The sequence below is a fragment of the Cavenderia fasciculata genome, assembly GCF_000203815.1.
Source record: "Cavenderia fasciculata unplaced genomic scaffold Scf_ET2XIPL01COFD4-5, whole genome shotgun sequence".
NCBI lineage: Eukaryota > Evosea > Eumycetozoa > Acytosteliales > Cavenderiaceae > Cavenderia > Cavenderia fasciculata.
The window spans coordinates 3,026,262-3,041,170 of record NW_004457695.1 but is presented as its reverse complement, the minus strand read 5'-3'; the positions used below and the strand labels follow the sequence as shown (position 1 = coordinate 3,041,170).

The 14,909-nt window shown below is 32.3% G+C and overlaps 5 protein-coding genes across 5 annotated transcripts; 3 read left to right on the top strand and 2 right to left on the bottom strand.

Moving 5' to 3' along the window:
- Nucleotides 1–248: 248 nt before the first annotated feature.
- Nucleotides 249–3,558, top strand: DFA_08783 (uncharacterized protein; the record flags this gene model as incomplete). Its single annotated transcript, XM_004356214.1, has 5 exons — nt 249–451; nt 544–787; nt 880–1,338; nt 1,436–2,917; nt 2,989–3,558. 5 exons carry the CDS (start codon nt 249–251, stop codon nt 3,556–3,558), a joined length of 2,958 nt encoding a protein of 985 aa, XP_004356267.1.
- A 57-nt stretch (nt 3,559–3,615) lies between these two features.
- DFA_08782 (uncharacterized protein) lies at nt 3,616–5,586 on the bottom strand (the record flags this gene model as incomplete). The annotated part of the gene is made up of 2 exons (XM_004356213.1): nt 3,616–5,519; nt 5,583–5,586. The coding sequence occupies 2 exons, from the start codon at nt 5,584–5,586 to the stop codon at nt 3,616–3,618; spliced, it is 1,908 nt and encodes a 635-aa protein (XP_004356266.1).
- A 301-nt stretch (nt 5,587–5,887) lies between these two features.
- Nucleotides 5,888–7,639, top strand: DFA_08781 (uncharacterized protein; the record flags this gene model as incomplete). The annotated part of the gene is made up of 1 exon (XM_004356212.1): nt 5,888–7,639. One exon carries the CDS (start codon nt 5,888–5,890, stop codon nt 7,637–7,639), a length of 1,752 nt encoding a protein of 583 aa, XP_004356265.1.
- Nucleotides 7,640–7,804: 165 nt separating this feature from the next.
- Nucleotides 7,805–13,329, bottom strand: DFA_08780 (uncharacterized protein; the record flags this gene model as incomplete). The annotated part of the gene is made up of 7 exons (XM_004356211.1): nt 7,805–8,436; nt 8,522–10,304; nt 10,378–11,312; nt 11,378–12,407; nt 12,474–12,554; nt 12,629–13,089; nt 13,200–13,329. The coding sequence occupies 7 exons, from the start codon at nt 13,327–13,329 to the stop codon at nt 7,805–7,807; spliced, it is 5,052 nt and encodes a 1,683-aa protein (XP_004356264.1).
- Nucleotides 13,330–13,826: 497 nt separating this feature from the next.
- syn7B (putative syntaxin 7) lies at nt 13,827–14,829 on the top strand (the record flags this gene model as incomplete). The annotated part of the gene is made up of 2 exons (XM_004356210.1): nt 13,827–13,958; nt 14,035–14,829. The coding sequence occupies 2 exons, from the start codon at nt 13,827–13,829 to the stop codon at nt 14,827–14,829; spliced, it is 927 nt and encodes a 308-aa protein (XP_004356263.1).
- Between the last annotated feature and the right edge of the window lie 80 nt (nt 14,830–14,909).

Sequence of the window (14,909 nt, the reverse complement as noted above, 5' to 3'; positions counted from 1 at the left end):
AATATTATTACTATATTATTATGTTCCACTTTTAAGTGGATGGATGGTTAGTTAAAATCGAAAAATAGAAAAAAAGAAAAAAAAGAAAAAAAACGAACGAATGTCATTTCGTGTTACAATCTTTTTTTTTGTTGAATTACTAACTATCACACTCGCGTTATATACATATATATTTCAAAAAGTTAAACTAGTTTGTGTAGTAATATATAACTAGTTGGTGTAGAGATAGAGAGAGGATGGTGAAAAAGATGACAGGAGTAGAGGAAGCATACCTCAAAAGAAAGAGAGCTAGTGCTGCAGCCGTCGTTTCAAAGGAAGATGAATTGGACGAATTCAAAGCAATCTTTGATAATGGTTCTACAAAGGTCAAACCACAAAGAGTTACCGATGAAGATTTAGAGTTCTTTAATAGTAATTCTGGGTTTCATTCATCTGCTGATTTAGAGAATATGTATGTTGTCATACATACACAACAAACTTTAAACGATATAAAGATCGTTAATATTAATCTCTCTTTTGCTCTATTTTTTTGCTACCCTATAGTCAACTTGAAACAAAGAAATTGAAAAAGATAGATAAAGGAAAGTTTGATAAGGATCAAATGACTGATTCAGAGGATGAAGATGAAGATTCACAAGATTCACAAGATGAAAAGGAAGAAGAAGATCCAGATTACTCTGACGAAGGTGATTTAGAAGAAGATGGTGAAGAGTTGGATGAAGAGGAAGTAGAAAACAAATTCATTGAGAATAGAGAACATAGAAATTGGACTGATTTTGAATTGGTTGTATGTACCACAAGTTAATAATTGATTATAATATATATATTCTAAAAAAATAATACTTATTACTTACTTCTTTTTCCTTATATTTTTGATAGAGAAATAGATTACCAATTAAAAATCAAGATGGTACAGTCAAGAAGATTACAGAGATTCAATTGACACCACAAGTTAGAAAGGAACAATTACCATTTGAAAAGTTTGAACAATCAAAGATCTTGACACGAAAGGAAAAGAGAGAATTGGAACAAACACAACGCAAACAAGAAGCCATGGAGAAAAAGAGAATGGAATATGAAAAGCGCGAGGAAAAGAAAAACAAACAAAAACAGAAAAAGATTGACGAAGATTTGATGGAAGAGGAGGACCAAGATCTTGGTGACGACGTAATCGATAGAGACCAAGAACAAGATGACGTCTTAGGTGGTGATGGATCACAAGACGATAAACCAATGTCTGAAGCTGATTTATTTTTAAAGCATCAAATGGAAGTTGAAACTGCCAAAACTAATTTATCAAAATTGGCATCAAGAATTTTAGAAGATCCAGAAAGAAATGTAAATATATATCAAATATCAAATACCAAATATCAAATATAATAATAATAATATATATTATACAAATTGTTCTAACCGATTTATTATTTTTCTACAGATTATGTTTATTAAAGATATTTTTGCGATTTGTATATTAAGTCAAGATATAATAGTAAAGAAATTGGGTGTATTGTCGTTGGGAGCAGTTTTCAAGGATATTATTCCAGGTTACAAGATTCATGTGGACAAGGGAAATTCGACGTTGGAAAGAGTTGATGGCAAAGTGCAAAAGGTTAAATATTCAAAGGAAATCCAACAAGCCAAACAATATGAAGCCAAGTTGATGAAATTCTATCAAACCTACTTGGTGTTTATCGAAAATACCATTGACATTTGTTTGAATCAACAACAAGCCCACAGCGCTGCCGTCAAGAGTGCAACGATTTTCAGCTCCTTTGTCAGAAAGGGAGAGTTTTCAATCAGAGAGTATGGTGGTCTCTTGTTGCAGGTAATCAAATGTGCCGCCACCTTGTTAGTGTCGCACCCACATTTCAACTTCCGTACCAATCTTGTCACCATTGTCACACGTTTCTCTGTGTATCGTGATAATGAGGTGTCGACTCTCTGTATTTCACACATTAGAGATCTCTTTAAACAAGATACTACCGGTGGTGAGACATCACTCGAAGTCATCAGAAACATTTCCAATGTTGCCAAGGTCACCAACTATATGTTTGACCCACGTATCATCCGTACTTTTATGGTGCTTCGATTCAATGACCTCGTTGAAAAGGTGAATCCATACGGCACCAGCTCCGAAGAATACGCATCGATGCTCGACAAGAAGAAGAAGTTGTCCAACAAGGAACGTAAGCTTCTTTCACACAACGATCGTAAAGAGTTTAGAAAGGAAAAGAAATTGGAGCAAGAGATGGAAGAGGCCTCTGCCGTCTACTCGTCCAAGGAACAAAAATACATTCAAACCGAGATGCTCAAGAGTGTCTTTTTGACCTATTTCCGTATCATCAAGAGAGCTCCACACTCGCTGGCCATGACATCGGTACTCGAAGGTTTGGCTCGTTTCTCTCATCACATTAGTGTTGACTTTTTGGGTGACATGTTGCAAGCTCTCTCTACTCTGATGGAGAATCAAGTAACCACCCTACCAAACGCATTGAATGCCTCCATCACTGCATTCAAGACGGTCAAGTTGCACGGTCACACTTTAAACGTCGATCTCAAAGACTATTTCTCCAAGGTCTATTCCATGTTGGGTCAACTCGCATTGCCCAGTCAACAACATGTATGTGTGTTGGCTTTGAATGCACTCCAATTGATGCTTGGTGAACGTAAGCAAACTGCAGTGGAACGTGTCGCTGCCTTTATCAAACGTGTTGCCATCATCTCATTGTCCACTCCACCCAACGCCTCACTTGCCATCATTTCATTCATCAAACATCTCTTTGTCATTTATCCACAAGTTCAACGTATCATTGAAAACGATGGTACCTATACTGGTGGTGAATATAATTTCGATATTGAAGATCCAGATCATTGTAATCCATTTGCTACTTCTCTTTGGGAACTTTCTTTCTTTTATGTAAGAAATTAAAAAAAAAAATTAAATGTAAATCCAAAGTATTAATTATTTTCTTTTATTTTCTATTTTAGAAACATTGGCATCCAGCAATTGATCCAGTAGCAAAAAGAACATTAGCATTTAATGAAAGAGCATCAGAATTGGTAGGAAGAGAAAAGACCCCACCAGAGATTTTCGAATTATATGATACTAGCAAGGGAGGCTTTAATCCACCAATCAAGATTCCAGCCGATCATCCATTAAAACTTAGAGCCAAGAAACTTGAAGAGGAAAAATTAAAGGCAAAGGGTAAAAAGTTGGAAATGTTGGAAAAGCAAAAGGTCTTTGTCATTCCAAGCAGTCAATATCCAAAGTCTTCGTTTTTGACAGACATTACCAAACAAGTCCAAGAATTTGACGAATCATCTGTTTCATTTGCTTCATATTTCACAGAGCTAAAAGACTATGAACAAGAATTAAAATTATCAAGACAATTAAAGAGATTGGAAAAAGTTAAAATCATTGCTACTCAACAATTTAAATTAAAACAACAATCAAAGGAAAGTAAACCACAACCACAACAACCACAACAACCATCAAAGACACCAACAACAACAAAGGCAACAACAAAGACAACAAAGAAACAATCAATAAAGAAATAAAATAAATAATTAAATAATTTTATTTAAATAAAATTGATAGACTTAGAGAACTCTGATTTATTTTAATGAAAATAAAGTTGAAAATTCATAAAGACGAGGAGAGTATTCATCCCTTACAGTGATATGATATTTTGGTGAGACCTCTCTTTCGAAAACCAATGGTACTTTGAAGCGAGGATTAAATGGAGCATTTCCAGTGATACAGAAACGAATAAACTCTAAATTGTTGCCATGATTGCAATTTTGTGACAATACTTCTTTGAGAAAGCCAAATATTTGATTAGGTACTTCTTCACCATGTACCTTTTCAATTCGTCCAGATGATTTATCGGCTGTACGAAGCTGTAAATCAAAATGACGAATCATTCTCAATGGCGAAGAGAATATTCTGACGAGTAGTGGAAACCCATGAGTAAAAAGATCGGCTAGACAATGTTGATAGTGTGAATGAAAACGGGATTGAACATATCCAATATTGATGACAATGTGTTGAATCAATGGACAAGCTTGAACCAACTCTAGAATGGGTACTAAATGAGAATAGTCTAATAGAAAATCAACCTTTTGTAGACTGTGCGAGAGTGGTTGAAAGACAGTTAGATTGGGAGTTGGTACAGAGGTATCGTTGAAACTGTGAATAGAGAGTGAGGAAATGGATGATGGTAAGACACTGTCAAATATATATTGAAATATATCCTTTGGATAAGCGTATAAATGGAATACCAATTCACATAGATGATTGTTTAAGTGTACTTTGGACTTGCCAAATGAACAATCTATTGGTATGTTGATACTAGATACCTTGGAATCATTTAAAAATGGTTGCATGTCTCCTAGTTGATTGATACTTGATAGTCGAGATCGATTAAACTTTAATTCTTTGAGTGATGTGTATTGTGACAATACATTTGAAAGTTCGAGACTTGGTAAAAATTCAACGTGTAGAATCTTTAGATTACTCTTGAGAGCGTCATTGTCGAGTACTTTGACGACCGTGTCTTTGGCGTATTGATAGTTTTCAATCATAAAACTTTCTGGAAATTGTACGTCTTGTGCATTGAGAGGGAAAAAGATGGACAAGCTTTCCAAACCTCTAGCAACCAATTCAATGCTTCGAATAAAGAATTGATCGGTTTCTGTTTTCTTTCGAGGGATGGAAATGGACAATGCAGTGATATTGGTACAATCAATCAAACACGTAGGAATACATTTTGGAATATGTGGATGATTGATATTTAAACTTTGAAGTGTTGATTTTGACAATTCCATAATGCGCATCAATTCCGTTTCTGGTAAATTTGGAACCATTGAAAATGGTTCAGTTCCCAACGACCTATACCCAAATGTCAATCTTTTTAAACCATGTGCCATAAATTTGTTATAAAATTCCATTCTCTCCAATCTAAAATACATAGTTGATGTATATCTTGGTATTGACAATACGGTATCGATAGATGCTTCTATTTGTTGTTGTTGTTTTTTTTCTTTTTTAAATAAACTTGATAATATATTTGTTGTCTTTTTTTTCTTTGTCAAAGAAGAAGAAGAAGTAGAAGATTTCTGTTTTTCCTTTTCTTTTTCTATTTCTATTTCTATTTCTTTTTGCTTTTCAATTTCTATTCTTAAATTTGATTTCATTTCACTATTAATATTGATTACATGGGCTCCATCAATATCAGTTTTCCAATTACTAATACTTTTAAAAAGACAATATTTTGATTCTAATCTCTTTTGCATTGTTTGATCGGCGGTGAACCTTTTGAAAAAAGATTGTAACCCTAGGTTTGTCAATGAATCACTATACACTTGACTAACCCATTCAAACCATTTCCATGATACTAGAGATAGATTGATTGATGCACTTTTCATATTTGATTGATAGATAACAACATCTTTTTCTAAAATAAACTCTAATATCTTTTTTTGTAAAAGTATGGGTAATGAAAATGAAATTGCTGCATCTAAATTAGAGATGAAAGATTAAGTAACAGAGGTAGGTAGGATCATATATGTTTATAACTTACTCATTGTATTTTAAACTAAAAGATAAAACCAAAAGAAAAACAAATGCAAGATGGACATAAATCGATTTGAACAAATATCTCTTTCTATTTTATTTCGAAAAATTCAATCACCTTTAAGTGTGTCAGCCACTACACGAATGGCACAGCATCGGTATCAGCAAGCAGAGAAGAGTTTAAACGCAACTTAGCTACAGAGATACTTTTCAACCCGACAAGATCCCATCCTCAATCAAAAACAAAATGTTCACTCGGAAATTTGTTGTGCGTTTACAAGGGCAAAGCTTGTAAAACTGATAACATTATAAATGGATCAATTCTTTTTACCATTATATATACAAGCTACAATCATCAACAAGTTGGTGATTTACAGCTACACTCACATTTGCACTCTGCGAACCCCATATGACTTCCTCGACTGGAAATACTCAAGAGCTCCATTTTATGGTGGACAGTGTTGGAGCGCGAGCAGTGATCACGTGGCATCATACAGTGATATATGCAAATTGCTATACACTGGTGAGCTACCTGTTCGCCAACACAATAGACATTCGGATATGATCGACTTGGCATTGGTCTCGAAATGGTGGTTTCAAGTGATCAGAAAAATCAAAGCAGAGATCAATGTTGTGGGAAGGTTCGACAAGGATAGATTGATCCGACTAGTCAACGTGTACTCTATCCACCAAGCATGCAATATTAAAAGGATAAATTGGAACACTTGCTTGGAAATAGTTGACAATGATGATGATGCTGATGATGGTGATTATTATAATGGTAATAATGATCGCACAGACCAGCTCGATTACAAACAAGTCTTGGATCAATTGCCACAGCTCGATACTATCAATATTATAACAAGTGGTACAAGACTAGAATCAATCTCCAAAATAATGAATGAAGTAATAGCAGCAGCAGGAAGACAATTGGAGACTACCATGCTCTTGGAAATCGGATCCCTCGAGAAAGCTATAAAGATCAATATGCATGGATTCGTCCCAAATCATAGTACAGTGGTCTCGTTGATTATAGCTATGAAATATCATAGCGCCGAGATACTCGAGTTGCTAGGTAATCTCAAACCAAGTTACCTCAATCTATTCCGTGACGAAGACTACGCAAGTCACCACCTCCAATACAGCAAAATGTTTGGTGTACTTGAACACACCAAACACATCTCAATGGACGATGATTATCTCGAACTACCAGAATTGTATCAATTGCTCACACAACCAAATTCAAACTTGGAGTCATTCGAAACCTCAATAATTTTGATCCCAACAAGAAATCGTCAAGGTGGTTTTATTCAAAGTTATAGTCACCATCTTTTAAATCATGAAGATGAAGTAGAAGATGAAGATGAAGAAGATGAAGATGAAGATGTAGAAGATGAAGATGTAGGCATGACAGAATGGGATTATGTTTGTGAAGCCATTGAATGCAACACAACTCTAAAACTACTATTTCTCAAGGATTACAATAATCAAAGCCACCATGGCACACCATTGGATCCAATTCAGACGATACCAGCTTTTGAAATGCCGTTCGAGCTTATTTGGGAGACCAATAAAACCATCGAGTATCTTGGCATGTCTTATTTTTCGCACGTTATATCGCCCCAGTTTTTTGCCAGTCTTTCATATAACCGAACCATCACTACCCTGGTCCTGACACAAAAGACCATTCATCCGCTATACGTACCTGAATTCTCAACGATGATTGCAATCTCGACCACCATCAAAACACTTTCAATCGCCGACAAATATTTGGAGTGGTGTGACCAGTTACAGTATGCATTCCAACAAAACAAGTCAATCAAGGTTCTCGATGTATCAGGCAACTCGTTTGATAAGATTGGTACCTCCCATCTATTCGACGCATTGTTGCATAGTGACACTGTTCACTACTTGGTGGTTGACGGTAGTTGGGAGAGGCCCTATTTTAAATATAATCAACACAGATATTTCCAACAATCAAAATCCTTAAAAGATTATGCCTGTAGAGAATGTTTTTACTCTAACTATTCAAGTTTCCTTTCTCCATCATTATTTCAGCTGTAAATTATAACAACCATCACTATTGTGTGTGTTTAGGATACTTATAAAATGAACCAATAAACTACTATTTTATTTCGAAAATGTTCGATCACATATTAATTGGTAAATATTATAAATATTGCAAGATTTATTTTATTGAATTAAATTCTATCAACTAGATTTATTTCTTTAATTTAAGAAAAGTTGATTGAACAAACGAGAATAATTATTTGCTAATGTTTCAAAAGATTTGGCAACATTTGAATCCTTGTCAATTCTAAGTAGAGAAGTAGAGAGAACCTTGAGAGTTAGGGCAAAGTCTTTGGTCAACTCAAAGATCTCTCCCTTGGGGATATGGTTGCATTCAATGACAGTGTTGACTTGCTTGTGCTTGTACAAATCGAGCAAGTAAGAATTTGCTTGTTTGGTGTTAATGTTGCAAATTGGTAGAACCGATTGATCGAAAAAGGTTCCTGGTGGCATTGAATGTTGGAGTGTTGTAGTATCGACAATATTATTACAACTACCAGCAAGTGATGTAATTGATTTCTTTAGTTGTGGTTTCTTTTCAATATAATTGTCAATGGTATTAAACCAAGTAGTATGACTATTGGATTGGTCAATAGTATTTTCCTCTTCCTTGGTAAATTGTTCATCCATCGATTTACTAATTGGCATGTAAACAAGTGGTAGTTTTTTCTGTAAACCAGCAACATAGGCTACAAATGTATCAATCACTTCTTGATTATTCTTATTGATTGAAGTTATTACATTATTTGGTAATTTTGGTAATGTAATCTTTGATGGACATTTATCAATATCTATAAAAATTAATGAAAAGAGTATTAATAAATTATATTTCTTTTTTCTTTTTTTCTTTTTTTTCTATTTCTATTTTTTTCTTACCAATAATATTTGGAATTTCTTTTCTATTAAAAAGATAACAAAGAATATGTAAGATTTCTCTTTCATCATATTTTGATTTACCAAGGAAATCACCAAATACTTGATCTCTAAAGAGACGACAGACGACAAAGTTGAAAGGTTGGAGGTAGGAGAGATGGGTGGCGATGGAAGCATAACCAAGAGCTTGACCATTTTGAGAAAGGTATCCTTGTCTAAAGAGATAATCCAAACTGAATAAAAACATGAATGGATTTTGGAATGGAGAACGTTTCATAAAGAAACTCTTGCCTACCACCTTTTGAGTGGCAAAGATGAGTTCTTGAACGTGCTTTTCGTTGAGGTCGGTTTGCTTTTCGAGTTGGAAGAAATTGTAACGACAAAGAATCTTTAGGCAGAGGGATGGTGTGAGGACACTGTTTCCAACGATATCTGAAAGATTAGAGTTGATCAACTTTTGAGCACGTGTATCAGAGATGCCCAAAAAGATGACGTTACCTCTATCTTCAAAACCTCTACGACCGGCACGACCAGCCATTTGACGGAATGAAAGAGAGTTGAGGTATGGCGAATCACCTGCGACAACAACGGTTCTGCATGGCATATTGATACCAAGTGCCAACGTACCGGTAGCAAAAATGACTGAAATCTTCTTTCTTCTATACAAGACTTCGACATTTTCCAAATAATCTTTTGGTAGACCGGCATGATGCACTCCAATTCCTTCCATGAGTGGACCAAACAAATCCAATTTCTTGATCTTTCCTTTTGGATCGTGAACATCATCTGTCAAGATGGTACCAAACTCTGGCTTTCTAGAGACGAGTAGGGAGAGAGTCGATGTCAACTTTTCCAAATCTTGAAAGATATCATCGTCTTGAGTCGGGTTGACAGTCTTGATTTCCAATTTAACTTGTTCAATCTTTTTCTCTAACAAGTCAATCTTTTGTTGTTTCTTTGGATCATAATGCATCTTGTCAATATGTTCCTCGAGAGCGAGTGCAAGCTTTTCACAAATTCTTCTAGAGAGACAAAATACGATAACTGGCAACATGTCTCTTTTTTTCAAATCCATAATCACTTCTGGTACTCTACTTCTCCAATCATCGTGTCGTAAATGTTTTTCTGGATAATGTTCAGACATGAATGCTGAAAATTCATCACTCTTTAATCTTGACTCTACCAAATCCAATAAAGCTCTTTGATAATCTTTAATATCTTGTTTGTTTAGATTATAAACATTGTTGTTATTAGAGACACGGGTGAATACTTTGATTGGATCCAATTCACCAATTTCATTGTCAAGTTGTTTAAAACTAGATTTGATGTGTTGATATAGTTGAATGGCCTCTTCAGACAATAAGAATAATTGTTCTGTTGATTTGTTGATACGTAATGTTTCACATGGATGATGAGGTAATAACTGTAGATTATCGTGATCATATTGATAATGTTTCAAATCATTAAATCTATTACTATGTTGAACCAAATGAATTTTTCTCTTTGGATCAATTTCTTGTAACCAATCTTTAAATTCACCTGTATTTCCAACAGTTGCAGACAAGGCTACAAATGGTCCAGGGTTCAACAAGAGTAAACTTTCCCAAATAGCACCCTCTGTACCATTTGCAATTTGATGAACTTCATCAAATATAATATATTTAATCTTTGAAAGATAATTTGAATTTGATACTGAAAGTAATAACAGCTCTAAACATTGTGGTACTGTAATTAAAATTTGACATTTTTGTTCATCAATTCTATAATCTCTTGTAAATATTCCACACTAAAAAATAAAAGAAAAATAAATTAATATTAACATTAAAATATTATTATTTTCTTTTCTTTTCCTCTCTTACCATTCTATATTGAGCAGAAGAATCTTTACCACAAATATTATCATAAGATTTATCAAATCTACCAATAACTTCACAATAAGTTTGAGTGACCAAAGCCTTTGTAGGACTGACATAGATTGCCATACCATCATTTGATTCTCTTAATACCTTTTCAAGGATATAAAAACTAATAAATGTTTTACCACTACTTGTTGGACAAACAACAAGAGCAGATTCATGTTTATCAACCACATCTAAAAGATCTCTTTGCCATGCATCTGGAATGAAAGTTTTTACTCTTTCATCCTTTCTTTGTCCAATTGATCTAACCAAAGTAGTATGGGAGTGAGTCATTTGATAAACGATTGCAGAGTTTTCAAATGATTGTTGTTTTTCTTTTTTCTCTTTGTTTTTAAGAGAGAATCGATCATTTATATAATTAGTGAGATCGTAGAGATTGAGTAGCAATGATAAATGATACAATGATTGATAGAGATTGATTTCTTGACCCTTTTCAGGTTTGATTTGTTTTGAATCCAACAATCTAAGAATCTTTTGTAACAATTGATAGAGTTTAAGTTTTTCCTTTTCTTGACTCGAATACTTTTTGTTGATTCTTTCCATTCCTTTGAATAGTTGATCCATAGTATCCTTGTCCAATGAAAATTCATTGTGTTCAACAATTTCATTGGCAATATACAAATCAATACTATCAACAATTTCCAAAACGGTTGATGCTCTCATTTGTTTTGAGAATGCTTTTGCCTTTTCTTGTTGTTTCTTGTCGGCTCTTTCCTTTACCTCATCCTTTTTCTTTAACTTTTTCATCTTGTCATGTTGTTTGTTTACTTGATGACTTTGTTTTTGTTTTGCTACCTCTTTTACATCTTTATCCAATTCTGTAATAACAATTTTTTTTTTACTATCATATAAACTATCTGCTATTCTAAAAAATTCTAAAGAAAATAAACAAAAATTAGATTATATTCTTTTTTTCTCTCTTGTATTTTCTTTTTCTTACTATTTGCAGCACCATGTTTCATTTTATCAGCAAATTTTTTTGAAATTGGTTTGTTTGCTTGACGATTTTCCTTGATTGTTTCAAGATAGGCATCTGGTAGATTTTCGAGTAATCTAAGACTATGATGATGAGAGATGTTGTAAAATTCTGGAAGGGCATTTTGACGATCTTGAATTTCTTGTGGAATGGTTGATTGGAAAACCAAATCCTTTTGTGAATCTCCCACAATGGCAGAAATAAATTCATTATCAACCTTGTATAAATCCATATTCTTGTTGTCATTTAAATGACTATTTGTTTGAATTTTAGTCAATACTTTTTCATATTGATTATATTCTGGTTGAGTTGAAAAAATGAATTTCTCCTCTACCCCTTGTTCAACAAAATTGATACTTGACCAAGATGATGGACCAAACTTTTTTAGAATTTCTAAAATTGATTTACTAGCCAAAAATAATTCTTGACCAATTAAATTTGACCAAGAACCACCAGTTGAATTACAAAGAATGAGAGCAATAAATGAATATTGTTTAACATCTACCAAATCAAAAGTGAACTGATCCTTTTTGTTGTTACCCAAATAACATAGCATTGGACGACAAAGATCTTGAAACAATTGAATAAATTCAATTGGTTCATAATCCAAACTATCAAATGATCTCTTTGAAAGTGGTAAATTATTCATAATCACCAAATAGACTGATAATGATTTTAATAAAAATGACGATATATCAACTTTGCCAAGATCCAAAATTGATAACAATGTCAAAAGATTACGATAATTTAATTGTCCAATAGTATCCAATTCCTTTTCCAACTCGGTGATGGTTGATTTTTTTTGATTACCAACCGACGACGTTACGGAATTTACTTGACAAATTTCTTGTTGAATAGTTGATTGTAATTGTGGTGAAAATATAATATTTTTTCTAAAAGTATAAATATATGAATTCATTGTTGATCCTCTAAATTCTGATGATATTAAATCAACAAAATGTGAAAAATATTCTGTTGATTTTTTTGTAAATAACTAAAAAATAGAAAAATAAAATAAGTAAAAGAGAGACAAATTTGTTACTATTTTTGTTCTACATACTTGGATTGCATTCATATTAAATAAATCATTAATTAATCTCAAATTGTTTACAACTGGAGGTAAAACTAATAAAAATGAAAACTAAATAAAAAAGAATAGAAAAAAATGTTAATAAAGTTATATAATTATTTCTTTTTTGTTTTTTTCTTTCTTACAGTTTTTGATTTAAAATAATCGAATAAAGGATTAAAAGAACCAATTTCTTGACTAAACCATTCTTGATCAAAAACTTTAAAACCAAATGGCAAACTAATATTATCTTTATAGGAATTGATAATCAATCTTCTAACCAATACCAATGAAGAGGATTTATAGAAACGATCATTTTTCGATAAAAAGATGATACTAAACTTTGCCTTTCTTTGTAAAAGACTATTCAAGAATTTCTCAAACTTGAAAATCAAGTGAAGAGTTTGTTGAGAGTGTTTTGCAGCAAAGATCGATTCGTCTCTTTCGGTATTATTTCTTTTTCTACCAATAAGACCCTTTAAATGATCCTTTTCAATCTCGTTTTCAATTGCAACAAGATATAGTAATAATGAATCACCATCAATTAAAAATTCTTCACCTCTACCAAAATCACTAAAAATATCACCTTCAATAAAATCAAACATATCTAAAAATAAAAATAAAAAAAATAATAAAAAAAAAAGATAAGTAAAAGAAAAGGAAAAGGAAGGGAAGAGTAGTAAACATAGTTAGATAGATATATATATAAGATCATACCTTCCCAATTGTCTGTTTTTTTCCATTGTGGAATGAATGGTTCGGTTGTAGTTGTAGTAGTTGTAGTTTCTGTTTCTATTTCTATTTCTTCATTCTCTGTTTCTGTTATCGTTGTTGGAGGATCGCTCATTACTTTTCTTTGTTAAATTTATAATAATCTAAATTACAAGTTGTCTTTTTATCTCTTTCTATAAAAAATATTTATATTTATTTGATTTGTAAAAAAAGAGAGACAATGAACTCGCAACCAACAAATCAGATTTTTCCAAAAATTACGATTTAAATTATTTAGAAAAAAATATTTATTTTTAAAATTTTAAAAAAGTACAAGTTAAAAGAATGATCTTCATTCATCAATACCCTAAAAGGTGTATGGTTTAGGGGTTGGTTAGATAATTTATTTTATTTATATTTATTTAAATATTTGCATGTTCTTGATGACTTGTGATTTCTCTCGTTCCTCTAAGACATTTTCGCCACGCCAAAAATATTTCAAAAAAGATATTTTTTTAATCAAAGTCTGTCTGTGTCTGTGAAGAGTTAAAAGTTAAACAAGTTATTATTCTTATCATCACATTGGAGTTAGAGAGTGATATACACACACACACACACACACATAGATTAATAATGACAGAAAGACAACCTTTATTAAATAATAATAACAATAATAATAATAATAATGAAATTCAAACTATCACTAATCTATTAACAAAGACACATGTAGAGATATCACAATTAGAGAAATTATTACGTGATTATGTATGTGTTATTCACAACAAAGAGAGAGAGAGAGATAGAGATAACTTATATAAATGTACATTTATTTATTTTGTAGGGAACTGTTAGAGATACTGATTCATTTAGACATAATGTTCATCTTAGAAAGTTGGATATATCAGAAAACTTGAAACGAGTATCTGATGGATTACGAAATCCATCGACCAAGTCTAAAGTACCAAAGATGCAATTGGACAAGCTTGTCAAGGGTTTGACAGACTCTACCAATTCATTTAATCATATCGTACAACAATCTATTCAACATGAAAAACAACATGCTCCCATCAAAGACCAACAATTTAGAAATTCGTTGGTCGAATCTCCAAGTATTAATAATTCTAATTTTAAACAACAACAACAACAACAACAACAAAATAACTATAATAATAATAATAATAATAATTATAATAATAATAATAATTATATGGATGATGATAGATATCAATCCAATTTTTCACAAAAACCACAACAACAATACCAACAACAACAACAACAATATCAAACAATGGGATTAGGAGGACAATCAATTAGTCAAGATGAAGTTTATGAAGAAATTATTAAAGAGAGAAACAAGGAAACCAAACAATTGGTTGAAGACATGTTGGTATTAAAAGAGGTGATGACTGATATTTCGGATATGGTCAATGAACAAGGTGAACAATTGGTCATTGCCAATGATAATGTAGAAGTGTCTGATCAAAAGGTTGAAGATGCTGTCATTGATTTGGAAAAGGCTCATGTCTACAAGAGTAGTTATCGTAAGAAACTAGTTTGTCTTGCAATTTGTCTATTAATTACTTTGGTTGGAGTCGGTATCTTTTTAGGAATTTGGTTTGGTGTCTTAAAGAAATAATAATAATAGAAAAAGATATCTTTTTTGTAAATATATATATATATTCATAATTCAACTTATAATAATAAATAACAAATAAA